This window comes from Budorcas taxicolor, chromosome 5, assembly GCF_023091745.1.
Source record: "Budorcas taxicolor isolate Tak-1 chromosome 5, Takin1.1, whole genome shotgun sequence".
NCBI lineage: Eukaryota > Metazoa > Chordata > Mammalia > Artiodactyla > Bovidae > Budorcas > Budorcas taxicolor.
Genome location: NC_068914.1, coordinates 162941041 through 162968735, shown reverse-complemented (window position 1 = coordinate 162968735; position 27695 = coordinate 162941041). Strand labels below are relative to the sequence as shown.

The 27695-nt window shown below is 67.7% G+C and overlaps 1 protein-coding gene across 1 annotated transcript; it reads right to left on the bottom strand.

Annotated features, from left to right (window-relative positions):
• Nucleotides 1-19700: 19700 nt before the first annotated feature.
• On the bottom strand, nt 19701-27661 carry CRELD2 (cysteine rich with EGF like domains 2). Its single transcript, XM_052640761.1, has 10 exons — nt 27531-27661; nt 26129-26211; nt 25520-25630; nt 25151-25242; nt 24417-24593; nt 23245-23340; nt 22020-22103; nt 21131-21226; nt 20698-20844; nt 19701-19933 (listed from the first exon to the last, which is right to left on the bottom strand). The coding sequence occupies exons 1-10, from the start codon at nt 27648-27650 to the stop codon at nt 19884-19886; spliced, it is 1056 nt and encodes a 351-aa protein (XP_052496721.1). The 5' UTR covers nt 27651-27661; the 3' UTR covers nt 19701-19883.
• Nucleotides 27662-27695: the final 34 nt, after the last annotated feature.

Sequence of the window (27695 nt, the reverse complement as noted above, 5' to 3'; positions counted from 1 at the left end):
GGCCAGGCTCCCCACCCCCAGGAAACCCCCGTCCCAGGCCAGCAGCCCCTCACTTCCCGGTGCTCAGGGCCACCTGGCTCCCGCCCCAGGCCTGACCCCAGGCAGCAGCCTTGGTGTCCTGCCTGCTGGGCCCGCCTGGGTTGGGGTGGGGGTGTGGTGGCCAGGATGTCCAGCAGGCCCATGGAGGCCTCTGCGCCAGCACCCCGCACTCCTCTCAGGGGCCTGGCCTCCCACAGTCTGACTGGCTCCGGATAGGGGTCAGGGCAGGCGGTCCCCGGGGGTGGGCGCCGTGACCCTGGAGGTTCCCTGCGGAGTCCGTCCTGTCAGCGAAGCAGATCCTTCAGTCCCTCCCCAGCACTGCTGGTTGACATTTGAGGGGGCTGCAGGCGCCCTTGGCTTCCCACGTGGCTCAGTCTTAAAGTCAAAGTTTCGATCTCTGGGCCCAGGAGATCCTCTGGAGAAGGAAATGGCAACCCACTCTAGTATTCTTGCCTGGAGAATCCCATAGACAGAGGAGCCTGGTGGGCTACAGTCCATGGGGTCACAGAGAGTCAGATATGACTCAGCCTGCTCGCAGGCACGTGGGCGGGGACCCCCACCCCAGCAGGGCCAAGGCCTCCGCCTTTGCCCTTCCTGAACCTATGACAGCCTGGCTCCCTGCTGCCTCCCAGCTGGGGCCCCACGGGGACCCAAATGATGCCCATCCCAGTCCTCTGCCCGCCACCCTCATCTGGGTGTTCCCAGTGGCGGGCCTGGCAGCAGGGAGCCGCTGACTCGCGGTTTCTGAGACGCGCCAGTACGGGGTTTCGACCAGGCCCAGGGCCCCTCCCAGGCAGGCGAGTCAGCTGCCTGGGGACCCAGGGCTGAGGCTGCCACACGGGACAGGAGAACAAGCCGACCCGGGGCCCCCACCGCTGCCCTGACCCTGGGATCCATCCTGGCGCCCAGCCCAGCCCTGGGCCTTCGGAGGCGGTGTTTGTTTGGAGTCTGCTCCTGGCGCCCAGCCCAGCCCCGGGCCTTCGGAGGCGGTGTTTGGAGTCTGGTCCTGAGTGCCCAGTCCAGCCCCCGGCCTTCGGAGGCAGTGTTTGGAGTCTGCTCCTGAGCCCAGCCCAGCCCAGCCCAGCCCAGCCTCGGGCCTTCGGAGGCGGTGTTTGTTTGGAGTCTGCTCCTGAGCACATGCCACTCGCACCCAGAACCTTCTGTGGCTCCCGTGGTTGTCTCAGCAGAGGTGGCCCCTGGGAGGGTGCAGGGAGGTGCCCGTGTGCGTGGCAGGCGGTGGTGCCTGGAGCCCACGCCTGGCGGCAGGGACCCCCTGCCAGCCGCCCTGCACCTCTGATGTTAACTCACAGCAGTCCCTGCGCGGCCCCGAGCCCCAAGCCTGGTCCTGCTGGGCTGCGCTGACCTCACCTCAGGGGCAGCTGCAGGAACCGGCTCTGGGCGCGGGGCGGGTACTGCTGGTCCAGCTCCCGGGTCCTGTTTCCGCACTGCCCTCCTGAGGCCAAGGCCCATCCTGTGGGGCAGCAGGGCAGGACAGGGGGCTGCTCCTGCCCAGGACCTGCCCACACGGGCCCTCCTCCTCCCGGTCCTCGGGTACAGGTGCCTGCTGAGGCTGCGTGGTGCTGTCCAGCTTGCAGGCAGGAGAACCCAGGCTGGGGGTCACCAGGACAGGACTGGGGGTGGCAGGGAAGCTCAGTGAGTGGCAGGAGCTGCCGGCCCTTAGCTATCCCTGCGGAAGAACTTTTGGGGTCGAGGAGGTGTGGGGTGGGGCGGAGAGATGGCTCTAGCCAGGGCGAGAGTTTTGGATTTGGGGAGGCTGGACCAGCGCCCTCAGGAAGGTGCCCACAGCGCGGGCGGGATGGTGGGCTGGGCTGAGCAGCAGCCGTGGGGCCTCGGTGGAGGGTCTGCCTCCCAAAGGCCCACCTACCAGGACACCGGGGACCCCTGAGGGGACCTGGCTGTCTGCCCGGGCCCCGGGCCTCTTGGTGAGGTTGGGCGTGTGGAGCCCGGCTCTCCCCTTGAGTGGTCAAGGGCCCTGAGGGTGCTGGCCAGGCTGCCCTTGGGCAGAGGCGGGGAGGCCACCGCCTACAGCCAGGCCCGGGCCACCCCTGGCCTCCCGCCCGCTGCCTCTCCGGCTCCCACTTGGGAAGAGTGGACGGCGGCGTGCCGGCCCCCAACTGGAGCTGGGCCTTGAGGCGAGGCCGTTGGCCGGGGCTCCGAGCTGCTGCCCATGACGCAGGCTGGGGCCTTTGTTCCACCTGCTTCCTGGTCGGCTTCCAGTCCACACACACACACACACACGTACACACACACCTGTACACGCACACACACCTGGTCAGACCAGTTCCACCGGGCCCGCTCTCAGTCTGTGTCGGCCAGGCCTGTCCAGACCCTGTACTTCTGCCCCAGACTCAGTTTCCCCACCTGTGAGCTGGGCGGTCCTGCCGGCCTGAGGCCCTTGCTGGGCTGGGTGCAGAGGGGCCTCCGGGGGGGTGGGGGCAGGGGGTGGGAAGAGAGCCCCTAACTTCTGCCACCTCCCAGGGCCCTTCCAGCCTGTGGACTCAGCCCCTCTGCCCTTCAGCTCTCGACTGCCCGTCACTCGCCCCGCCCCACTCCGCGCCCCACGTCCCGTGCTGGTGGGGACACCCCCTCCTCCCAGTCGCTGGAGCCACAGGTCATCCTGCCTCCGGCGCTCCCTCCTTCTTCTGACCTCCTGCTCCGAGGTTCCAGCTCCTTCCAGGAGCCAGGAGAGTGCTCTGCACGCCCCGGGGGGACGCATCGGTCCCCTGTGTCCAGCCCCGATGGGCCCCCATGGGTGCTGACCTGGCACCTGGAAGGGCCTGGGTGGACCCTGCGCCCTGACCGGGGGTCCGTGTCCTTCATGATCTGCAGCCCAAGTGCCCTCCCCACCGACGTGTCCAGCAGCCGGACACCCCGGCAGTTGTGACCCCATCAGAGGCTTTGTTCTCTGGGCCACGGGGACACTGGGCAGCAGAGGGCTCCGGCCCCAGCCCAGCGGCAGTGCCCGGGGCCTGCACCTACCTCTGCGATGTGGACCCAATCCAGCCCTCCTGCCACAGTTCCCGCCTCTGGGCGCCCCAGCAGGAAGCCAGCCCCTGCTGCCAAGGGACTCTGCGCTCAGGACCCTCTCCCAGGCCTGGGGTGGCTGGTGGGGAGGGTCTCCCACCCCTCGAAACCTGGGGGCGGAAGGCAGGAAGGGGCACAGTGCCAGAAACCCTGATCTGTGAGGCTGGGGAGGCCTTCCGGGGACCGCTGCGTCCCAGACAGAAGAGCGGCGCCGGGCTCCCGCGGCTCCAACGCGGCCCCGCCCCCAGGCCCGCCGGCCCCGCCCCCATTGGAGCCCACTCCCCCATTGGAGCCCACTCCCCCATTGGAGCCCACTCCCCCATTGGAGCCCACTCCCCCATTGGAGCCCACTCCCCCATTGGAGCCCACTCCCCCATTGGAGCCCACTCCCCCAGGCCTGCCGGCCCCTCTGGGAGGGGGGCGGTGGCCGTGGCTTCTGTCGCTCAGCTCGTGTCCCTGGGCCTGGCCATCCTGGCTGCGGGCCTGAGGGCCATCCTGGGCCCCAAGTCTGAGCCCTAGAGGGGCGGGCCTGGGGGGCGGGGCGACAGCCCAGCAGGCTCGCTGCGGGCCGGTGGGCTGTATCCCCGCCCTGTTGGGGGAGGAGGTGGGGCACAGAGCTGAGCGCCCCTCCCGGGGCAGCTGAGAACACTGAAGCCCGGCCTTCCCACCCAAGAGAGTTCCAGGAGGCTAGGAGGGGCCTGGCAGCCGGGGCTTCCAAAGGAGCGGCCGCAGTGGCTGCACTGGGCGCGGAGGCTGTAGAGAGGTCAAACCTCAGGCCTGCCTGGGTCTGCAGCTGAGGCCCCTCTGCCAGGCCCTAGCTGCACCCCCACCCCCATGCAGGGGCGGGGGCTGCAGGACCCAGGGAGCCTAGATCTAAGGCCCTGCCCTAGACAGGCCTCGGCTCTCTAGCGCCCTTGGGGAGGCCGCTGGGGAGGGCGTTTGCAGGACGAATGGGCTCCTTGGAGGGCTCCTGGCACCCAGGAAGCTGGTGCTCCTGCGCGCTCTCGAGCGTGTGTGTGTGTGTGTGTGTGTGTGAGACCTGCCTGCATTAGTCTGCAAGGAGGTCCTCTCAGGCCTGCTGCTCACAGGAGCCACACGGCCAGGCCCAGCCCCTCCGGCCTCATCTGTTAGGATGACGTCCCCCACGCCCCGTCCCCAGTGGTAGCTGTGTCCCCAGGGGTGGCCCCATCCCCAGGGGTGGCTGTGTTCCCTGTGGCGGCCTGTCCCTGGGGGCGGGGGACTCTGAGCAGATGTCTCTAGCGTCTGGGATGGCTGAAGGCGGCCAGGCCTGGCCAGGTTGGGTGAGGAGAGGTGGGCAGAGGGGAGGGCATGGGCAGGGGGCTGGCAGGACCCGGGAGACCAGAGTGGGGAGGAGCTGGTGGGGGTGCCGAGGGGCGGGCAGAGGTCCCCCTGGGTGAGACTGGACATGGGCGGGGCCTGGCCACTAGGGGCATGGTCAGATGGGGCTGGAGGACCCGCAGGGAGAGGAGGCCGGGAGGGGTGGGGGCTTGCCCCAGGGTCTAGTCTCCTATGCTGCAGGCATCTCACAGACGGTAAAAAAATCAAGAAAGAAAAGAAGGTCTGGTCTTGAATTAGAGGAGGGGAGCCCTCCAGCCCAGCGTTAAGGAGACAGTTTACGTCTCTCACTGAAGCCTGAACACCTCCCCGCCCTGCCTCCCTCATGGAGCAAGTCTCAGTTTGGGTGGGCCGGGAGGGGCCCTTCCCGCGGTGCGGCTCTGCACCTTCCCTGGGGTTCAGGGGCCTGTTAGGAACACAGAGCACCAGCCAGAGACCCTCGGGCCACCCTGGTGATCCCAGGGCACCTTTGCTTTCCCAAGCCTGGGGCTGGAGGCCTCAGAAGGTGGAGGGGAGATAAGCCCAGGAAATGTCTTTTAAAAAAATACTTTAATTGTTAAATGCAACATCCGTGCAGAAAGAGCACGGACTTGTCATGGTCTTTTTTTGTCGTTGTTGTTGATTTAATGTTCGAAATAAAAAAGCATTAAATTTGGGGGCTTCCATGGTGATCCAGCGGTTAAGAGTTTGCCTTCCAGTGTAGGGACAAAGGATGGCTCCCTGGACAGGGAACTAAGTTCCTACATGCTGTGGGGGAGTGAAGCCTGCAGGCCACAGCTAGAGAAGCCGGAGCCGCTGCGAAGACCCAGTGCAGCCAGCATTTTAAAAAAAGAGAAAGAAACGCTAAATTTAAGAGTCGGTGTCATGAAAGTTACCCTTTATATTGTGCAGAGTGAGTTTAAGGCAAATAGAAGGGCAGTAACAATGGCACCCCACTCCAGTACTCTTGCCTGGAGGATCCCATGGACAGAGGAGTCTGGGGGTCTGTGGTCCATGGGGTCGCAGAGTCGGACACGACTGAAGGGACTCCGCTTGCATGCCCCTTGTTAGGGCCCCGTGAGCCGTGCGCAGGGCACCCTGCTACCACCTCCTGCCAGTCCTTGGCATCTGCCTGGCTGTTTCGGTGACGGCCATCCTGGTGGGTGGGGTGTGTGTGAGTGAGTGTGTGTGTGAGTGGGTGAGTGCGTGTGAGAGTGCGTGTGTGTGTGTGCGTGTATGTGAGTGTGTGTGTGTGCGTGCCTGCACGTGAGTGTGCATGTGTGTGAGTGCGTGTGTGTGACTGCGTATGTGTGACTGTGTGTGTGTGAGCGTACGTGTGTGTGTGCGTGTGTGTGTGCGCGCGTGTGTGTGAGTGCATATGTGTGACTGTGTGTGTGTGAGCGTACGTGTGTGTGAGTGCGTGTGTGTGTGCGCGCGTGTGTGAGTGCATGTGTGTGTGTGTGTGAGTGCGAGTGTGTGTGTGAGTGCATGTGTGTGTGTGAATGTGTGCGCGCATGTGTGTGTGTGCACGTGTGTATGAGTGCATGTGTGAGTGTATGCGCATGTGAGTGCATGTGTGTGTGCGCATGAGTGTGTGTGTGTGCGCGTGTGAGTGCATGTGTGAGTGTGTGTGAGTGTGAATGCGTGTGTGTTCTGGCTGCACTGTGCAGCCTGCAGCGTCTCAGTTCCCTGACCAGAGGCTAAACGTGTGCCCCAGGCAGTGGAAGCGCAGAGTCCAACCGCTGGACCCGGGAGCCCCCGGCTCTTCAGCACCGATGCCGTCTGGCCGTCCTCACTGTCCAGCTCACCCAGCTGGGATCCCCAACCCCCACCAACCACCCCCATCTTCCCCCAGACTCAGGGAGCAGGACGTGGCTGGAGACACACCCTCCCCGCTGCCAGCCCCTGCCGGCCCATGTCCCACCCCGCAAATCCTGACCTCTCCTCGTCCTCCGGCCCCTCCCAGGCTATCCTTCTGCCACCGTTGCCCCTACAGGGTCCACAGAGACCTGTGTGGCTTCCCTCATCAGAGCAGCTTCTCGAGACCTGCCCCCCGTGTGCCACGTGGGCACTGCCCTCTTGCCCGGACGCCCTGGCCTCTGCTCCATCGCACCTACAGCCGGTTCCTCCTTCCTTACCCTGCGGTCATCGCAAGTAACCCCAAACCCCAACGGTCTAAGACTGCCCAGGGTTGCTGTCTCCTGGCTCCCGTGGGCCTGGAATCCAGGTGTGGCCACTTCCCCTGCGTAGAGGCGCCGAGCAGGGACGCCGCCTCGCGGGACATCTTGGCCAGGATGGCGTTGGTGTGGCTGGTCCGGGTCCTGGCTGGGGGGCCTCCCTCAGCTTTACGCACTTGGGTCCCTCCACGGGTGGCCGCCAGGTCCGGCTGCGCGCTGGACGAGAGGTGGGCCGCACAAGGTGGGCCGAGGCCCAGAGCCTGCCCAGCGCTCATCACCCCCGAGCCCTTGCCACTGTCCCATCTCGCTTGGATGACCCTCCCTGGCCCCCACCCTGCGCGGTGATCCAGGGCCCGCCTGGGGACCTCTTGCCACCGGCAGCTCCCAGCCTGCGGCCAAGCGTCTCAATGTCGGGGGCAGGGGGGACAGCCTGGCCCCGCAGGCTTCCAGCGAGGGGCCCCGGGGGAGGACACAGGGTCGTGGAGACCCGAGGCGCATCGCGGCCGTTAGAGTGGGTCCCTGGGGTCCTCGTTAGGGCAGGAGACCTGCCAACCACCCTGGCCGTTCCTCCAGTCCCTGTGTGTGCAGCTGGCATGGACACCTGTCCCGCAGGGGCCAGTGCAGGGGGACCCTGGGTGGGAGCTTTGTGCCCGCCGCGCTCTGGGGAGGACAGCTGGCTGAGGCCAGGCCCCTCACCCCGTGGGGCCCCGGTCAGTTGCCAGGCTGGCCCTGCAGCACCCGCTGCCCCTGGACTCCCTGCCGTGACTGGATGGCATGGGCTGGGCCGGCGTCCTAAGCAGAGCCGCTGGGGAGGTGCCCGGAGGCAGGGAGGCCGGCGGGCTTGGGGAAGCGTGCGTGGCCATGGTTTGAAAGTGCTGGTGTCTGTCCCTATGGAGAAAAGGGGCTGCACACAGCCGTCCCACAGGACGGGCCAAGAGCATGTACTTGTCCCGCTTAGGGGCCGTGCCAACTCCTGCCTTTATGCAGCAAGGTCTGGGGCTTGGGAACCCTGAGAACATCGCACTGTCCCCGTGGCGGGAGGGTCACAGCACGGCCCGCAGCCCCAGTGGGGCCTGAGCGGTGCTGTGCCAGGCTCAGGGCTGGGGGCTGGGGGCCTGGAGAGGAGCAGAAGTGGTCACTCCCAGTGCCCCCCCGGCCCGGGCATCTGTGCTTGTCACTGCAGCCCTGGGCTCCATGGGGCAAAGATCCCGGTGCCCAGGGAAGCCCCGTCTCTCCAGGGTGCACATGAAGAACCACGGCTGAGCTGTTAAGAGCCGGTGGGTGAGCCAGTGGCCACCCCGGAGGAGCGGCGGGCCTCAGCTTTCACCCCGCTGCAGTGCAGCCACCTCAGGGACGACAGCTCGGTCAGGGAGGAAAGCTCGGTCAGGGAGGAGTCACCGGCCCACGTATCCCAGAGCAAGATCCTCTTCCTTCCGACCCACCCTGGGGTCCTCCCCATGGGGCGGGGCAGGGCTGTAGGCAGGGGGCCCTGGGGGGCTTGGGGGCCACGGCTTGTCCAGCCTCAGGCCCCGCATCCACTCACTAGACCCTGGGGGCTTCAGGGCAAGTACCTGAGAGTGACTCTAAGGGCGGATGCTCACAACCGTGGAGACCGCTCAAGGCCCCCTGCGCAGACTCGAGCCCAGCGGCCACCCGCATCGGTCCTTGGAGGTCTGCGTGCCCTTGGTCTGCGGTCACTGGAGGCCCCGGGCGGGGTGCCGGGGTGATTTCTCCCTCGCACGTGCTTCTGCTGTCAGGAGGGAGCTGGGCTCAGACACGGGGCAGCGGGAGCCGGTGGGGGCCGGACGGCAGACCCTCGCCTCCCCTACTCGCTGGATCAGCGGTCAGTGAGCAGTTCTTCCTGAGCGCCCGCTTCAGGACCATGGTCAGGGTGCATGGGACACGGCTGCCAGGGGGGTTTACTTGTTTGCTTGCCATTGAACAGAAGCACAGTGGCTGGACAGATGCAGGGAGGGAAACGTGGATATAACGGACGTGTGGACAGATGGACACATAGATTCCCTGACTCGGGCTGACAGCCGAGCCACCTCTGGAGCCATCACCTCAAGCCAGGAGCCTGGTGCCCACTCTTCCCTGCGTGGCATCGGCTGGCAAGGCATCACCCCCGGGGGGGGGTTCTCCGCTTGCCCACGGAGGACACAGCCACAGAAGCATGCTGAGGCCGGGACCCACGGCGCTAGGGTCACTCCGAACTGAAGCCTCCACCTGGAACTTAGCCCTCTGACCCAAACCATGGGGCCCGGGCCCACAGCACGCAGCAGAAGGACCCCATGAGCCTCGGCCAGCTCCCCACCCTCTGCACAGAGCCACCCTGGCCCCCACCCCACAGGGGAGAAGCCAAGTCCTCCCAGACCTGCCCCTTCTGGCACCCTGCTCTTGCCATCCCAGCTTCTAAATTGGGCCGCGCTGCAGGCACCTGTGACCAATGAGGGGCAGAAGTCCTCCAGGAGGGGCCCTTGGTCCCTGGACACCCTGCTGTCTTCAGCCCCGACTTGTGGGGAGCGCTGGGCTGAGGGCCAGTTGGGGGACCGGGCTGTCAGGGCAACCCTTGCCTGGCTGCGACCCCCACAAGCTTCAGGGCAGCCCCTCCAGGGGCGACAGACTCGGGCACAGGGCCAGGGACGTCCCGGGCATCGGCCGCCTGCTAGCCCAGGAAGGTCACTCCCCAGGCCTCAGCCCCTCCTCTCCAGTCCAGGCCTGGCATGACCCAGCTCAGCACCTCCCTCTTTTGATGGCTGAACAAAGAAAGAACAAGAGAAACTCTAGGTGGCTTGGGTGGGGGTCCAAACACTGTCCTACCAGCCGCCTGAGGACGGGGCTGTATTAGGACGTGGGTGGGCAAGGGTTGACCACCGGGCCTGAACAGAGACCAGCTTGGGGGAGCCCTCTAGTCCGGGGCATTCCCCCTTTGGCTGGCATCGCCTCTTGCCCACCCCAGGAACGCAGGTGGGTAGGCTGAGGTAGGCAGCAGATGGCACAAGGGCTATCAGGCACCTGCCCGAAGGCTGGACCCCAGGGCTCATGGAGCCGCCGTGCACGCGACGTCCCTCCTCCCTGACGTCCCTGGACACCCACCCGCCCAACAGGATGGAGGTCACGGCCGGAGCAGGCAGACTGGCCCTGGGCCGGGGTGGGCCGCTTCCGTGCGGGCTGGGGGGCGGGGAGCAGTCGCCACTGCTGCCCAGCACCAGGCACTCAGTGGCACGTCCCAGCCGCGCTGGGCAGGGCGGCTCGCACAGGCCGGCTCGGGCCAGCGCCCAGGGGGAGCCAGCTGCGCCCCCGCCCCCAGCAGATGTGAGTCGGAAGTGGGGAGGGCCGGGCGTGGGGGTGCTGGTGACGGGGCCCTTCCTGTGGTGGTACACGTGTACATGCAAGAACATGTGGGGGTGTGCTGGCGTGAGGGCGGGCCACACATGTGCACGCCTGCCCACGCCGTGGAGGATCCACTGGCTGAACCATGTGGCCAGGGAGCAGCAGCTTGGTGACTGCTGACCCTGAGGCCCTACAGGGCTCCTGGGCAGGAGGGGAACTGAGGCCGCCTTGGCCGCCCCCTCTGCCCCCACCCTTCTTCCTCACACATGGCTGGCAATGTCCTTCTCTGTGCCCCTGGGTCTTAGGTCTGAGGCTGCCCTCACGGATGCCCCTGCTGGTCGTGACCTAACAGAGCCCCCACCCCACGTGTCTCCTGATGTCGGGGGTCTCCGGGTGGGGCCTGGCTGGGCTCTGCAGGAAGGCAGTGCCCGGGTGTCCATCTCCACGTGACCTGGGGACACCGTGCCGGAGGGGCAGCCCCCAGGAGACCGCCCTGACTGTGGGGCTGAGATGACAGCGGGTTTGCCTTAAAACTGGAATCCTGGGCCTCCCGCTCAGAGGGACACACAGACAAGGAGACGGACAGACGGGCAGCTGGCGACAGGCAGAAGCTGCTGAGAATTGGCGGAAGCTGGGCGGGTGGCCGGCGGGTGGCCCGACAGGTCCTGGAAATCCTCGCTTCCTGTTTTCCCAACAAAGGGCCTCTGTCTCCGGGAGGCCGCTGGCCAGCATCAGCGGACGTGCCTTTTCCGTAAACAGAGTTGTTTTCTCTCTCCTCTTGGCACAGTAACAGCAGGTTCCAAGCCCCTCAACCCCGGCCCCCAGCACGACCAGCCACAGGGTCCTGTTACAGAGACTGTCCCGGCCAGGGCCATCCCGCCACCCTGTGAGCTGGGGCCATCGCTTGACCGCCTCTGATGCGTCCCCGTGGACAAGCAGGGGCCAGGCATTCAGTGGTGCCCGTCTCCTGGGACAGGCGGGAAGGCAGGCCAGCCTGGGGTCCACGAGAGCCAGAGTCAGGGGCAGGGGCTGGGGTGGGCAGGGCCCTGGGTGCAGGGGGCAGGACGAAGCCCCCACAGGCTGGTCTCCTCAGAGGGAGCAGCGTTGGCTTCGGGCTGACTCGGGGTGCCTCCTGGGGCATTCAACTGGGTGGACACCATGGTGCCTGCACCCCCAGACGCGGGTCAGAGAGGGCCTCTGAGATGCCCCAGCACCTGAGTGCGGCCAAAGGGGCAGACTGGGTGTGCCCACCTCCCCTAGAAGGGAGGCCAGGCCAGATCCCCAGGAGAGGACCAGGACACAGCTCCAGGCTCCTTGGCTCGGTGGCCTGAGGGGAGGTGGGCATGCAAACAGCGCCCTGGCCTCAGCTGGGGCACAAGCGGTCCCGGAGCCAGCCAGGAGTGGGCTCAGAGCCCAGCGGGCGGCTGAGGGGCCAGTGTGCAGGCGTGTGTGGGCGATTGTGTGCAGGGAGGCAGGCGCCTGAAGGGCCTTGTGTGAGGGGCTGGGGGTTATTTATAGTAGCTCCACTGCGGAGAGGAGCTATTAATAGTGAGGGTGGAGGGTGAATGGACAATATGCCTCCGTGGGGTGGGGGAGGGTGCCACTCTCTGCCCGAGACACCCGGAGCTGGTACCCCAGCCCCCACCCCGCCGGCGAACAAGGGCCACTGTTATCCCCGCCACAGCTGAGCCCTGGGCACCTCACCTGCGGCAGCGGTGGGGGTCCCAGGCTGGTGTCCCCGCCCCTCTCCCACCCTTCACCCTAAGGAGAGCCGGGCCGATGGGGGGGGGGCAGCTGTGAGATGGGAGGGACCCCAAATGGAGGAGGGGGGCGGGGGGCTCAGATCGGCCCTCGCACCCGGAGTCAGGGGGCGGCAAGGAGAGGGCAGAGATGGGCTGGGGGTGGGGGGCTGTGTGCTCTGGCATCACCTCACTTCTAGTCCGAGGCCGGGAAAGGGTGTGGCAGGGCCCCAGCCGACCCTGCAGGGTGACTCTGCCTGCAGGAGGGTGAGTACGCGGACCGGGGGACGCTCACCCCCGGCTCCCTGGGACCGAGGGTCACGCTCCAGGGATGTTGTCCGAAACCACAGAGGGAGCCTCAGCTCCGGGAACGAGTCGGACCTGAGCTCACGGAGGGCGCAGGGTGAAGTGGGGGCCCCCCGCTCTCCAGCCCCCCGGGGTGGGGGCTCCCTGAGCCCGGTCACAGGTTCCACGACGGCCCGTCGGGGCCGCTGCTCCCCGCGCGGAAGGAGAGCTGGGCGGACCCCGGCGCGGAGGACACGCAGGACCCGGGGTGGAGATCTCAGCGCGCGGCGCACCCGGGCTCTGCCGCCCCCCGACCTGGCGTCTCCCGCCCCCGCCCTCCCCGCGCGGACCGTTTCCTGCGGGAACCCCCGTGACGTCAAGAGCAGCGCGAGCGCCCCGCCCGCGGCCACCTGGCACCGAGCGCGTTCCGAGAAGGTCGCGGCCCAGCGCGCACGCGCCGCCCCGAAACCCGGCGTCACCGCCGCCGCCCGGCGCTCCGGGAAGGGGGGGAGCCGCGCGGTCGGGGAGGAACGGGGAGGAGGGGGGAGCGGGGGGGAGGGGGGACGAGGAGGAGGGGGGACGGGGGAGGGGGCGGGGGGAGGGGGAGCGGGGGAGGAGGGGGGAGCGGGGAGGAGGGGGGAGCGGGGGGGAGGGGGGCGGGGAGGAGGGGGGAGCGGGGAGGAGGGGGGACGGGGGAGGGGGGACGGGGGAGGGGGGACGGGGAGGAGGGGGACGGGGGGGAGGGGGCGGGGGGAGGGGGAGCGGGGGAGGAGGGGGGACGGGGAGGAGGGGGACGGGGGGGAGGGAGCGGGGGAGGAGGGGGGAGCGGGGAGGAGGGGGGAGCGGGGGGGAGGGGGGCGGGGAGGAGGGGGGACGGGGGGGAGGGGAGCGGGGGGGCGGGGGGAGGGGGGCGGGGGGAGGGGGGCGGGGGAGGGGAGGAAGAACGGGGAGAGGAGGGGAGGGGGCGGGCCGGACGCGCGTCTTCCCGGCGGCCTCTCCCGGGGGGAGCGTGGCGGACGCTTCCGGCACCGCCCCCTTCCCGGCACCGCCGCCCCCTTCCGGGCGGACCCAGCCCTTCCCCGCACCGCCGGCCCTCTTGCTCCGCGAGGGGGAACTCTGGGGGCCGCGGTCACCCCTCCCAGGCGGCGGGGCTGGGCGAGGGTGGGGGGGCGCGGCGGGGAGCTAGCACTTAGCCGCGGGGTCCCCGAGGGGCCGGGCTGCCCAGGGGCTCCCACGCGCCCCCGTCACGGGCCCAGACACTGCGGCCCACTGGCCGGCCCTCGGAGGGCAAGGACGGCGGACTGGGTCCAGGGAGCCTGCGGCCTGGGGGGCGCTGCCGTGGACCCGGCTGGGAGTCCCCTGGGCTTTCAGGGGAGAATGGGGCAAGGGGTCAGACAACTTTTCCCGCCGTCCCGCGTTCATTTCAGGGGACAGGCCTGGACGCAGGGCCTCCCTCGGCGGAGCCTTGCCTTGGAGCAGACCCCCGAAGCCCCCGGGCCGTAAGGATGTGGGTGCAGAAAGATTCTGCTGCTGACGCCGTTCTGTGGCTCAGCTGCCAGGATGGCCAGGCTGGACGGAGCGTGGCCAGTGCGAGTGGCCCGGGCCAGCCCCGATGATGTCACTTGGAAACCTGGAACGGCTTTTCTGCGCGCAGCTGGGACGAGGGGTCTCTGAAGAGAGGGGCGTCCAGTCAGGCCAGGCTGACCCTCTGGTGGTGCGGAGCCAGCCGGCCTGGCATCCGGGATGATCCCAGCCACAGGGAAGGCTTTTTAGGACCCTGGGCTGGGAGGGGGCTTGTGGCCCGAACGCCAGGCTGACCCACACGAGGCCCAAGGCTGGTCCCGCCCACCCCCAGAACCCAGCAACTGCCCCCAGGCCGAGGCCTTCTGTGCCACCTCTGCCCACCCCCGCGCCGCCCCGGTGCCCCTCCCCAGGGCCCGTCAGGCCGGCGGTGGACATGCTGAGGGGGACGGCACCACCACGTCCTGACCCGGATCATCCCACTTCACAGCCATCCTGTCCCACGTGGCGGCCCGGAGCCCCAGCCCCTCCCAGGCCTGCCTGTCTGCACAGCCGGGCCCCCACGGGTGGGGCTGAAAAGCAGAGGCCAGGAGCGCCTGGCAGGACCCCGGGGCCCGGTCTGGGGAGGCAGGTTTGTGAGCCCAGTGGTGGCTGAGGAGGCCCCGAGGCAGCGCCCCCAACGGGGGACGGTGAGGGAGGGTCACCCACAGAGGGCAGCCCTGGGCCAGAGCACCTCCCAGGGCCCGCAGGGTCGGGGAGGGGCGCCCCCTTCCACCGTGAGCCCCCTCAGGGGAGAACGGGCGCGCAAGATCCGGGCTGGCGCCAGGGTTCGGGGCCTGGCGCTCCGCGGTGGGAACGAACGGCCAGCACCAGGCTGCTTGGACCTGGCCCTGGGCCCCTGGAGCCCTGACCTCGGCCAGAGGTCACCCGGCCACCGCCATTCTCCTTCCCCAGGCAGAGTCCAGAGGGTTCGGGGCCCAGCGCCCTCGCCGCAGCTTGGACACCTCTCAAGAGCCATCTGACACCCTCCCTGGGGGTCAGCTGAGGACCCGCGGCTCCTCTGGGAACCAACTCGGAGGGGCGGGGCCAGGCCGGAGGGGCGGTGCTAGAAGGGCGGAGCTAGACGCCCCCCCCCCCACCTCCGCGCCCCCGCCGCTGCGGGGCGCCGTCTGGTCTCCGAGGTCGCTGGTGCCCTGGAGGGGGCTGCATAGCTGCGCGGTCGGACCATCTAGAGTGCAGGGCGAGGGTGTCTTGGGCTGGCGCTCTGGAAAAAGACGGTGGCGGGGGACGGGCCAACTCCCAGGAGGGCAGAGCCCCCAGCCAGACACTGCCCGAGGGAGTGGGCCCTCGGTGACCCGCAAGGCCCCCACCCCTGGCCACGCCTCCACCGGGCACCCCTTGAAGATGTGAGGACCTGCCCACCTCCCTCCTGGGTCCAAGTGGTGACATCACCTGGAAGGGACATGCTGGCCCCCAGCAGAGCCTCAGGGCCCAGCAGCAGGTCCCAGAGGGGTGAGGGGAGCCCCCGGAGAGCAGGGCCTTTCCCCAGGCCCAGAGTGCACCCCCAGTAGGCACGTGGTCATAGCGCTGGGGGCCAGGAAGAGGCTGGCAGAGCTGGTGTGTGGCCGGGGCTGAAAGGCTGGGGGCCAACGTGGGCATGGAGCAGAGGCAGGCCTGCTGGGGCTCCCACCACCCCGCCGGTGGAGAGGCCGTCCCAGGACCAGCGGCGAGGGGCTGAGGGCGCCTGGCTGCGGGGCAGGTGGGTGCAGCTCTCAGGAGTGCCAGGGCTGGAGCCGGGCCAAGGGCCTGAGTCACCTGAGGTTGTGGTTAACAGAACTCAGTGTTCCCGGGACTGGTCTGGCGGTCCAGCAGGAGAAACCAAGGATGAGTGACCGGGGCCCTGTGAAAGGCCATGACCCCTCGCCTGGTTCCCAGACCTGAGGCTTCCGACCCAGGACCTACCTAACAGCAGGCAGGTCCCCAGGGACCTCCCCGGGAGCCCCCAGCTGAGTGTGGCATCTGAGGACCGCCGGCCACAGTCGCAGCAGGTCCCGGAGGCCCAGAGCAACCTCCTGGCTCCTCTGTTGAGTGGGGGGCTCACGGGAGCCCAGAGACAAGCGGGCTCTCAGCCAGGGTCTGCACGTGAACCCTGTAGGCATATCCCAGGCCCAGAACAGACAGGCAGCCGGCAGACCTAGTGGCCAGGGAGATCACTGCCTTGGCCACCATTACGGACAAGTCCAGGGGAAGCCTCTGCAAGTGCCCCCACCCAAGGTTGCAAGTCAGAGGCAACACACAGGGGTGTTTGGTGGAGCATCTGAAGCCCAGAAAATTCAGGGTGGTGGTCCGACCAGGTCTCTACTTATGCTGCCAATCTGAAGACGGAAAAGGCGAGGATGGATCCCAGGGTGTGGACCGCCGCGAAAGGCCCGGCTTGGCCAGACGTGGTGTTTTTGCTCAATTCGATCAAGCCTGCGTCCAAGGCCGCAGGTGTGCAGTGGCCAGGGGCGGGGCAAGCTCTCCTGCAGCCCCAAGGGAAGGGTGGTCAGAACCAGTGTAGGTCACCGGGAGCAAACACGCGGCCCCTCAGGGTACCGGGCCTCTGTAGCCCACAGGCACCTGGACCAGCCACCCCACCACATCAGCAGCCCTGTGCTGACCAGGCCAGGTGACCAGAGTGCGGAGCGCACCGGGGCCTTTGCAGGACGCGTGCACTCTAGGCAGAGACGGGCCCTGTGCAGATGCAGGCTCGGGCCCCCCGAAGCAAGGAGAGCGCCACCACAAAGGAAGGGGGACACACGGGCCTGGGCCTGCGGGCGCTGAGCCGCACGGCCGGCTGAGACTCTGCTTCAGGACCCGGGGGCTTCCTCTGTGGCTCCCCTGGGAAAGAATCCGCCCACAAGGCGGGAGACCTGGGTTGGATCCCTGGGTTGTAAGATCCCCTGGAGAAGGGAAAGGCTACCCACTCCCGTATTCTGGCCTGGAGAATTCCATGCACAGAGGAGGCTGGTGGGCTACAGTCCATGGGGTCATCAAGAGTCGGACACGACTGAGCGACTTTCACTCCCTCCCTCAGGACCCAGAGCCAGTCGGCCCCCAGCTGGACAGGGCACGGAGCGGGAGGGCGTGGTGTCTCTGCCCTGCGTTTAGGGGCCCCTGTGGGGAGGTGGGGTGGGGGAAGGGGAGGTCCTCCGGGGGAACTTGTGGGCAGGAGGGGGCCATCTGCAGGCTGTGGCTCTGCTGGGGAGAGGGGCACCCGCCACAGTTCACCCGGGGCTAACGTGGGGCGTCCTGGACCCCCGGGCGTGTCGAGCAGCATCGCTGGTCTCTACCCACTCAAGCCGGGAGCGCCCTCACCCCTGTGAGAAGAGTCCCCAAACGCTGCCCGTGCCGCCCCCGTGCAGACCCATCAGATAGAAGGACCCACTTTGCAGCAAAGCCAGGGCGGGCAGCCAGGACTGTGGCTGCATGCTTCCAGAAGCATCTGCCCATGGGGTGCGTGCTGGCCTGCTGAAGGCCGGCTGGGAGGGAGGCAGCCCCAGGACTGCGTGTGGCGAGGGGACCCCAGGGACTTGCCCGGGCTAAGGCCCAGAGGGTGGTGGGTGCAGCCCCGGGGTCTGAACTCCGGCCCACAGAGCCTGATCATGGCTCCCTCCAGGCTCCCAGCCTCCTGCAGGGCCCGGCGGGCGAGCGAACGTGCCCCTAGGTCCTTGCGCCTGACTGGACGGAGGGCAGGTGGTCTGGCTCAGAGGCAGGGAGGGGGCGCTGCACCCTGTGACCCTGAGGAGGAGGAGGAGGAGGAGGAGGAGGAGGAGGAGGGGTCTCTGAGGGGGTCCTGGGGCACTGTGGCTCCCTGCCCTGTCAGCCCATCCTGGGGCAGTACCAGGCGGTAGGAGGCATGGTCCCTCACTGGATGGGTCACCCTGATGGCTGGGCCTGGGGCTCTCGGGACCCCCGAGGCCTCAGGGTGAGGACAGCCTGTCCCCAGACTCCGGCCAGGGTGGCCGCCACCCGGCGGCCCCTACAGACAGGTCTGGAGGTGGTCCCGCAGCGCCCCCTGCTGGCCACACACACCCCTTGGCCCCAGGCATAGGGGCTGATCCACCCGCCTGGCCAGACAGGGCCCCCCAGAGCCCATGTCCTCACAGCTTGTATGCGGGCAGCCTCGGCACCCTGAGCTCCCGGCCTGGTGGGGGAGGCCCTGCTCGGGGAGCGTCCACCCTCCCTCCTTGGTCGCTGGGACGTCCTCCCATTTACAGATGGAAAAACTGAGACAGGGGTATTAACCTTTGACTCCAGACCTCAGCCTAGGGGGTCGGGTGGGGGCAAGAAGCCCTGCTGGGTGCAGAGACACCCCCTGGGGAGTGTGGGGCTTCAGGAAGGGGCTGCGGCCGCCCTCAGGGGGCCCGGGCCCCGGGGTGACCAAGCTCCAGTGAGGCGCTGACAGGGCAGGGAGGCACAGGGCCCCTGGACCCCCCAGCCTGAGCAGAGACCCCAGCGGATGGGAGAGCAGACCCCCACGTTCCCAGCAGGAGAGACAGCAACATGGAGGCCCTGGGCTGGGACCACGCTGGGCACGACGCAGGAGCCAGGTCCGCCTGGCGTGCTCTGCCCTAGTGGGGTAGCCGCAGTGAAGGGCTGGGGGCCTGACTGGGGGTCCCAGAGCAGAGAGGTGAGGACTGATGGGTCCCTCCAGCTGTGGCCACAGCTGCTGCCAGCAGGGAGGCGCCGAGTTGGCCTCATCCATCCCCAGGCTCCCCAGGCCCATTAGCATCCGGGAGGTGGTCTGGGGGGGGTCTGGGGAGGGTGTCTGTGGCATTGCAGGAAGGCAGGGAGGGGATGGAGAGAGGACCCCCACGCTCCACCGGCCAGCGCAGTGGTCACAGGGGAGCCAGCTGCGCGGCTCAGACTGGGGTACAGCTTTTGAGTCCAAAGCTGTGGGGTCCCCCAGCCAGGGTCCACCTCCCACTGCTGGGGGACCAGTCCCCTCAGGATATCAGCTGGTTTCCCCTGTGGGAGGGGGCGAGGCAGCCGCCCAGCTGACCCTGCCGTGGCTGGGGGTGTCGGGCTGCCGGGGCTGTGCACGCCATCCCCCACAGTGAGGACAGGAAGCGTCGGCCTCCAGCTGGGTGTAGGGCGGCTCCCTGCTCGGCTCATGCAGCCCCGGGGGGAGGCTTTGGCACCCAGGCCTGGGCCTTGCACAGCGCAGGGACTGTCCACCCTGCAGACCTGCCAGCCCACAGCTGGTTCTCTTCCCTCGGGGAGCCTTTGGATCGCCTCCTTCCCGAAGTGCCCTCCCCCTCTTCCACACCCCTGCCGCAGCGCTCCAGGCCAGGGCCTCCCCCCACCAACCCGCCAGCACCTCTCTCAGTGCCCAGGGACCCCACCCAGCTCTCAGGCTTGGCTCATCCCCTCGTGGGGCCCTCCTGGATCCCCACAATGCAGGCTCCATCCCCCCCTCTCCACCCCACCCTATGCTGCCTGCCCGCCGGGTCGTCATCCCAGTCATCACCCCACTTTCGTACTCAGCCCCTTGGCCTGCACCACGTGTCTGTCTCCAAGAGGACCATGTGGCCCCCAGTGTGGCCCCCACCGTGGGCCTGGCGCTGGCCTCGCCCAGCCCACTGGACTCCTGCTTACCTCAAGGACTCGGGGAACCTGCCCCGGGCCTGGGACTGGAGGCTCTGCCCCACAGGAGCTGGGGGAGCTGGTGGAGCCAGCTGCAGGGCCCTGCGAGCCTGCAGCCTTGGTGCTGTGGGCCCCTCTAGCGAGGCGCCCCCAGGGTAGAATCCTGCCACAGGCTCCTCTAGCGCCCAGGCCAGTGCCCAGCTGGGGCTGAGTGCCCAGGGGCAGCCAGGGGCACGGGGACCGTCCTCGGGGCCAGGGTGACACAGGTGGGAGTGAGGCCGGGGGCGGGGGTGCTGAGGGTCTGGGGGTGCAAGGGTGCCTCCTTCCTACTGAGGACCTGGCCCTGGGGGTTCTCTGACTTCTTCCCACAGGGTCCCTAATGACACTCACTCTAGGGCCCACGGGGGGCCCTGAACCCCCTTATCAAAGTTCTGCTGGTGCTTGCAAGCCTTTGGGGGTGAGCAACAGGGACCACTGGGGGGCCCTGCAGGCCCGGGGCTCCAGGACTGGGCAAGCTCCACTCGAAAGCATCCACATGTTTTTACCGAGACAAACCCACACCTGTCCTCTGCCTAATTACCTTCAGGGGCCAATTTTATTATAAAGAACGGTATCAAAATATACAAATCTGTTTAAGAACAGCCAAGAAACGCAGCTTTTGAAGGGTCCAGCGAGCACCGTCCATTCCAGGAAGGGGCCCCCTGGAGCCAGCGGCCAGAACTGGGCCCGTCGGGACGACAGTCTGAATAAGTTAGGGGCGGCGTGGCCAACTCCGTGCTGGTCATAAATCTTCCCGGGAGGGGGGCTGCGTCGGACTTGCCTCTGTGGCTTCTGTAAGGAAACAAAGGTCGTTAGGTAAAATCCTGGCACGAGGGCCCCGCTGGAGCCGTGATGAGTGGGCGGCCTGCCCACAGCCCTGGAGGGCCTGCCCAGCTGGGTTGTCTCCCCAGAGTGGGGCGGGGGCCCCGGGACAGGCGGCCGCTGTTAGTCTGGACGAGACGAGAGCCTGCATCATGAGCCCTGGCACACGGGGCTAAGCGGGGCGGCCACAACCTCTCTGGGCCTTGCTCTCTGCTGCCCACTGGGCCCCCCATGATCCTTCCGGGGCCTCAGCTCCTCCTGGAGGCCCAACCACCGACCTGTGGACATCCCACACTCCCCAGGATGCGTCTGGGACCGTCTTGGAAGAACTGCACCCCCCCATGGGACACGTGTGGACGTGACCTTGCTTGGAAATAGCGTCCCTGCAGACGATCAAGGTCACTGGGGGTGGCCCTGAGCCCATGAGTGGTGTCCCCACAAGCAAAGGGAACTGTGGACGCAGACTCCAGGGAGAAGGCCACGAGATCACAGAGGCAGAGGCTGGAGGGACGCGGCTGTGCGCCCAGGAACACCAGGAGTGACCCCCAGAGCCGGGAGAGGCAGGAAGGATGCTCCCGACGGGCTTCGGGGGAGGCAGTCCCCAACACTGGAGCTCAGACGTCTCACCTGCAGGGCTCTGGGGTTGAAGCCACCAGGGCTGTGGTGCCCCCCGCCACCCTCTGTGAGCTCGTCTCTGCGGGAGCCCCGAGCAGAGGCGGCCGGGCGTCACTCACCAGCCCCCGCCGGCCTGGTCTGCACACAGGTGCCCTCCGCCTCCTCGAAGCCATCGGGGCACACACAGACGAAGCTCCCGGGCGTGTTGTAGCAGTTCTCATTGTCCCTCAGGCAGGGCTTCTCTGCCAGCGAGCACTCATCGATGTCTGAATAAGAACACTCCACTGCACGGGCGACCTCACTGGGCAGACAGGCCCAGCAGGGGTCGAGGGGTTCATGGGGGCTGGGGGGGGGTTCACTTGTGCACAGAGGGGAAGATGGTAGGTGCATTAGAGAAAGGAGGGAGGGGCTCAGCAGGAGACCCGGGCGGTTGTTTGGAGAGGGGACAGGCAGAGGCATGAGGGCAGGAGCTCCGTGCCTCCCCAGGGCCCCGTCCACACTGGAGCATGGCCCCCGGGAAGGCCCCCCAGTGGAGCAGACGCACCCGCTGACCTTCACACTGGCCGCTCTCCTTGCTGTAGCCGGTGATGCACTCTCTACACTGGGCGGGGCCCTTCCCGGTGCACCCCACACAGGTGGGGTCACATTCTGCAACGAGGGGAGGGGAGTGAGCCTCGTCCTGCAAGAGCCACGCGCGGGGCTGGGGAGGGCTTGTGGCCAGAAGAGCCGGTATCCCCACCCTTCGAGGGGTGGCCCCCCGTGCTGCCCCGGCAGACAGCCTGCGTTCCTGTGATGCTGCTGGGGCATGTTGTGTGTCTGTGGAGCACGGAGCTGTGTGTCCGTGGAACATGGAGACAGGATGCTGCGGGAGGTTCACACCTCCGCCACACGGGCCGCTGCTGGGTGAGGAAGGGGCACCACCTCTGGGGCAGGTGGCCCAACTTGGAGACTAATGCAGGGAAAGTGAGGAGCAGCGTGCAAAGCTCTACCTAAAGGGCTCTCTGAGTCTGTAACTGGAGAACATGCACGGCTGAAATATTCAACCATGTGGGCTGCTGAAGACCAGACATCAGCACGCTCCTAACGACACGATGCAGAGAAACGCGATGGACAAACGGGCACAGTGTTGTTGAGGCAAAATCGAACAGGGGACAAGGCACCGCGTCAGATCAGCACTGCACTGACCCCAGGGCCCTCCTGCCAGCGGGCACTGCTGTCTCCTTGCACCTGAGTTTCCTGACGGTCGGGAAACGGCCAGTGCTTCTGTTGCTAACTTAAGCTTTTTAAGCGGGCGGCGCGCGCAGGGGTCACACAGACAAACGACAGACGCCTGGGGAGCTGGCCGGACGGGAGGCCAGGGCGGGCGGGGGGACGGACGGGGGGACGGACGGGGGCAGGACAGACCGGGGTAGGGGAGGCCAGGGCAGTGGGCGGTGCTCACCCTCGCACACGAAGGAGCCGTTGACGTTCTCGCAGTACTGCGTGTCCTCGCAGGGCGGCGGCTCCGCCGCACACTCATCCACGTCTGGAAACAACAGCAGAGCTGAGGGGCGGCCCTGACCCGACCCCGGCAGCCAAGGGCCCCTTGCCTGGGGACACGTGGACGACCATCATCCGGGGCCTCTGTGTGCAGCGGGCACAGCGCAGTGGCTGAGCACGAGTCCCTCCTCAGGGCCGTGGAGGGCACCACGCCCCACTCAGTCTGGGACCTGAGGCAGGAGGCCCACCAGCCGTGAGGCTGAAACCAAACCCGGGGCTGGACCCCCAGGAGCAGCCGGGCAGCGCAGGGACCCCCCAGGAGCAGCCGGGCAGCACAGGGACGCCCCAGGAGCAGCCGGGCAGTGCAGGGACCCCCCAGGAGCAGCCGGGCAGCGCAGGGACCCCCACGCCCCCAAGGAGCAGCCCTGGGCAGCACAGGACCCTCCAGGAGCAGCCAGGCAGCGCAGGGACCCCCCAGGAGTAGCCGGGCAGCGCAGGGACCCCCACGCCCCCAAGGAGCAGCCCTGGGCAGCACAGGACCCCCCAGGAGCAGCCGGGCAGCGCAGGGACCCCCAGGAGCAGCCGGGCAGCCCAGGGACCGCCCCCCCACGCCCCCAAGGAGCAGCCCTGAGCAGCACAGGACCCCCAGGAGCAGCTGGGCAGCGCAGCACGCCACCCCAGGCCCTGAGACTCTGTGGGCGGGGCTACAGTCCAAGCGAGGCCTGAGGGCGGGCGGCGGGTGGTGGGAGGCCAGGCGCCCTGATCAGGGGCCTCCCGAGCACCGGACTGCGCCGTCACTGCACTCAGAGGCTGTCACCTCCCCGCAGTGTCGCCTCGCCAGCCCCGCAGAGCCCAAGGGAACGTGACTGGGCCTGGGTCAGGCTCCTCTCCTGAGCCAATAGGACCCCTGAGGCCACAGACAGCAAGGCTGCGGCCACCCACCCAGCCCAGGGTCTAGGCTGCAGAGGGTTCCCGCGGGGCATCCCGCCCGCAGGCAAAAGCAGCCACCTGCAAAGCCAGCCTCCACCTGTGACCCCTTAATCACGACCAGGGACGTCAGTCTCCCCAGCACGTCCGCAGCAGGCAGGGCATGGCGTGTCCTGGGGGTGGCTGGGCTGGCAGAGCCCACGGAGGGCGGGAGGTTCGGGATGGGGGGCGCGGAGGGGAGGGCCGCCTGCCAGCCTCACCCACGCAGGCGTCGTCCTGGCGCACCCAGCCCACTTCGCACTGGTCGCAGTCTCTGTTGGTGGGGCCCACGCACGTCTTACACGCCTCGTCACAGGCTGCAAGGCAGAGGCAGGCGCATCTCAGGAGCAAACTCAATGCAAAGGTTGTTTTGGGGCTTAGGAACTGACATTTGTTAGGGTGAAAACAAGCGTAAATCCCAAAGCGGCAAGACGGATTCAGTAACAGAAAAATACATTCACTAAGTCACAACACTGCACTTAACGAGAAGAGACAGCGCGTGGGGACTCCCGCGCCCAGTGGTGATAAAATTCTCAGCAGAGGACGACTCAGAGGAGCTACTCGTAAGCCTGGAGCCAGACCCGGCTGGGTGTGCATGCCGCCTGCCAACATGCGTGGTCCTGCCGGGCCTGGGGAGGTCTCGGGTAGAAACCGGGGTGGCTGGCCTCACTGTGGGCAGGCCCGAGAGCGCGGCACGGCCCCCAGACCTGACTGCCGGCGCCCGCCACAGTCCTCCCCTGAGGCAGGGACAGCCAAGGAGGAACACAGGTCTCCCATGGCCTGCTCCCTGGATTTACACGTCGGAGGACACCGCCCTGGGCTGACGCAGCCTCATGAGCGGGGTGTGGGCCTCCCCATCTGGAAGGGTTGGCGTTCCATCCCAGCTGAGAAGGCTCCATCTGTGGACCCCACGGGCACATCTCGGAACTCACGGAGGAGCCCAGGGACAACGGCTGGGGAGCCTTCAGAGAGCCTGGTGGGGGGGCCGCCCTTCCCACACCAGGGTAACGGAGGTGGCGAGCCTTCCTCACGGGGGCCTGGGGCCACACTGCATGGCCTCTGCTGTCCCATTCTCAGCCACACCACCGGCCCCCTTGGAGGCGCGCCGATGGACCCGGCCCCGTGCGCCGCAGGCACAACCAGCCTGTTCCCGCTGGCGCCGAGCTTCCCGCCGGCGCAGCAGGGCCGCACAAGCCTCCAGGGGACACAGCGCCCGGGCCCAGCGTGGCTGTCATGGAGCTGACGGTGCCGTGCTGCCCGTCCAGGAGGCTGTCAGGGGTCATCACCGCACGCTTCCCTCCACGGCTTGTTCAGGGGCAGGAAGCGGGACTGTCCCCAGCCCCCAGCTCTGCCGGTGCGGTCCCTGCTCCCGGCCTGCGGGTGCTGCCGGTACCTGAGCAGATGCTGTGCGTCCCGCCCGTCGGCGCGCGGAAGTAGCCGTCCATGCAGTCGGTGCACAGCGGCCCCCGGTATCCCAGGTGGCACTGGCACGACCCGTCGCCCTCCCGGGTGCCATCTCCGCTGCAGTGGCCGCTCCCGCTGCAGGGCCGCTCAGACCCGCCCTGGCACGCTGCGAACACGAGCTGCTCAGAGGGCGTCTGGGAGCAGGGGGGCCCCGGGGAGCCCCGGGGAGCCCCGCCGTCCACCCGCTCAGCCCCAAGTCCCGCTGCCACCCCAGGCCCGCCGTGCCCTTCTCCGGGACACACAGGCCCCGGCCTCACCGGGGACACGAGGCCGAGGAGCAGACAGTGAGGACTCCTCGCTGCAGCCACGTGCCAGCAGGACCGCGGGCGGGCTGGGGCAGGGTCTGGGCGCCAAGATGATGCCCTCCGCCCAGGGGATCAACCTGAACGTGTCAGTGATGCCTGGACGGAACCCTGAAGGCTGGACGCCCCGGCCTCTGGCACAGCGCTCTGCTGGCGGTGGGCCTCCTCGCACTTAGCAGGCAGCACCAGGCACTGGGTTACGACGAACCCATGGGTGAGCTGGAAGCACACCCGGGACCAGACTGGGGGAGAAGGTCCCTGCAGTTGGGAGAGGGCAGCACCCAGGCCCATGGGAGCTGCCGCCCCTGGAGCCGCAACAGGAATGATGTGGACACTCGAGGGTACCCAATGAAAGACATACCCAGGCAGTCTGGCCCGTAAGTCCCCGGAGGACAACAAGCTTTCAGTGTCTGCACACAGAACCACTCAAATAAGTCAGGATGCTTCTTCTTCCTGAGGATGTAAACAGCATCCACTGAATCTCACGTGGCGGATTTCCTCAAAACAAAACCACAGTTGAATGTAAGGCACTTCTGAGCATCATGGGACCCAGGAAACGAGGGCCTGTGGCCAGCTGACTCTCCCAGCTAACTCCCTTGTCAGGATCGCTGCACTTTGATGGAACAGGACGGCAATGTGGGTGAGGGAGAAATCAGGTGTGTGGAAGCCCTACTGTCTCCAGCGCGTTTTGACCCCCAGGCATGGCGGGCGCCAGGCCCCGAGCACTCACAGCCGCAGCCACCAGGCCTCCAGCAGCTCCTCCTGCTCCTCCAGCAGCTGGTTGCACTCGAAGTCGCTGGCCTCACACAGGCCCTCCACGATCTCCAGCAGGCGGACTTCGCTGAAACACAGGGCCAGTGGCACCGTGAGAGGGGGGCACGCGGCACCTCAGGGGTCAGCGTCCATGCTCCAGGGAGGCCTGGAGGCCCGCTGCTGCTGGGGAGCAGCCACACTGGTGGTCAGTGAGGACAGACCCGCGACAAACACCCAGCTGGGGCCGGGCGGCCTCACTGCCAGGCAGAGAGCTAAACGCAGAGGGCGCGGCGGTGAGGGAGGCCTGCTCATCCTCAGGGAGAGCATCAAGCATGGGGCCACCCAGGGAAGCCCGGCGCTGGGCTAGAGCTCCGGGTGGGGGTGGGGCCAGCCCCCCCTGCGTTTTGAAAAGACCCGTGTCTGCCCCTTGGAGGGCGAGGGGACAGCCAGGGGCCAGAGGCCCACATGCCAGCCCCAGGCAAGGACAGGTGACCGTGCCCAAGGGACCCTCTGTGTCTGCAGACGCTCCCAGGGACACGTCAGGCCCCAAAGGCGGGCGCTGGGCCAGTCAGAGCAGGGTGCCCACCTGAATTCGTACTTCGACAGCGTCTTCTCCTCCCAAGCCGTGTTCCCACCACCAAAGTTCTTCTTTGCTGTGTCCACCATTCCCTGTGGGGAGAGGGCCACACAGGGTCAGCCCTGCTGCTTCACATCTGTCCATGGAGGGGTGAGCCAGGCTGAGGTGGGGTGACCACAGTCCACGGTGGGGTGAGCCAGTCCATGGGTGGTGAGCCAGTCCATGGAGGGTGAGCCAGTCCACGGTGGGGTGAGCCAGTCCACGGTGGGGTGAGCCAGTCCACGGGGGGTGACCCAGTCCACGGGGGTGACCTAGTCCATGGGGGTGAGCCAGTCCACGGTGGGGTGACCCAGTCCACGGGGGGTGACCCAGTCCACGGTGGAGTGACCCAGTCCACGGGGGGTGACCCAGTCCACGGGGGGTGACCTAGTCCATGGGGGTGAGCCAGTCCACGGTGGGGTGACCCAGTCCACGGGGGGTGATCCAGTCCATGGGGGGTGACCTAGTCCATGGGGGTGAGCCAGTCCACGGTGGGGTGACCCAGTCCACGGGGGGTGACCCAGTCCACGGTGGAGTGACCCAGTCCACGGGGGGTGACCCAGTCCACGGGGGGTGACCTAGTCCATGGGGGTGAGCCAGTCCACGGTGGGGTGACCCAGTCCACGGGGGGTGATCCAGTCCATGGGGGGTGACCTAGTCCATGGGGGTGAGCCAGTCCACGGTGGGGTGACCCAGTCCACGGGGGGTGACCCAGTCCACAGTGGGGTGACCCAGTCCACGGGGGGTGACCCAGTCCACGGTGGGGTGAGCCAGTCCACGGGGGGTGACCCAGTCCATGGTGGGGTGACCCAGTCCACGGGGGGTGACCCAGTCCATGGGGGTGAGCCAGTCCACGGTGGGGTGACCCAGTCCACGGGGGGTGATCCAGTCCATGGGGGGTGACCTAGTCCATGGGGGTGAGCCAGTCCACGGTGGGGTGACCCAGTCCACGGGGGGTGATCCAGTCCATGGGGGGTGACCTAGTCCATGGGGGTGAGCCAGTCCACGGTGGGGTGACCCAGTCCACGGGGGGTGACCCAGTCCACGGGGGGTGACCTAGTCCATGGGGGTGAGCCAGTCCACGGTGGGGTGATCCAGTCCATGGGGGGTGATCCAGTCCATGGGGGGTGACCCAGTCCATGGTGGGGTGACCCAGTCCACGGGGGGTGACCCAGTCCATGGGGGGTGACCCAGTCCACAGTGGGGTGACCCAGTCCACGGGGGGTGACCCAGTCCACGGTGGGGTGAGCCAGTCCATGATAGAGTGACCCAGTCCACGGCAAGGTGATCGCAGGCCCACGGTGGGGTAATTCTGGGCCATGGCAGGGCGACCCCGTCCCCCGCCGCCGTCCCCGCGGAGTGACCGGCCCACCTGGTTGAACTTGTCCACCAGCTCGCGGCAGCGCTTGCAGGGCGTCGGCTTCTTGGTGGCCTCGCCGGTCGGCAGCAGCAGCAGCAGCAGCCCCAGCACGGCCAGGGCCGGCGGGCGCATGGCGGGCCGAGGCGGACGGCGCCGCGGGGTCGCGGCAGCGCGGAC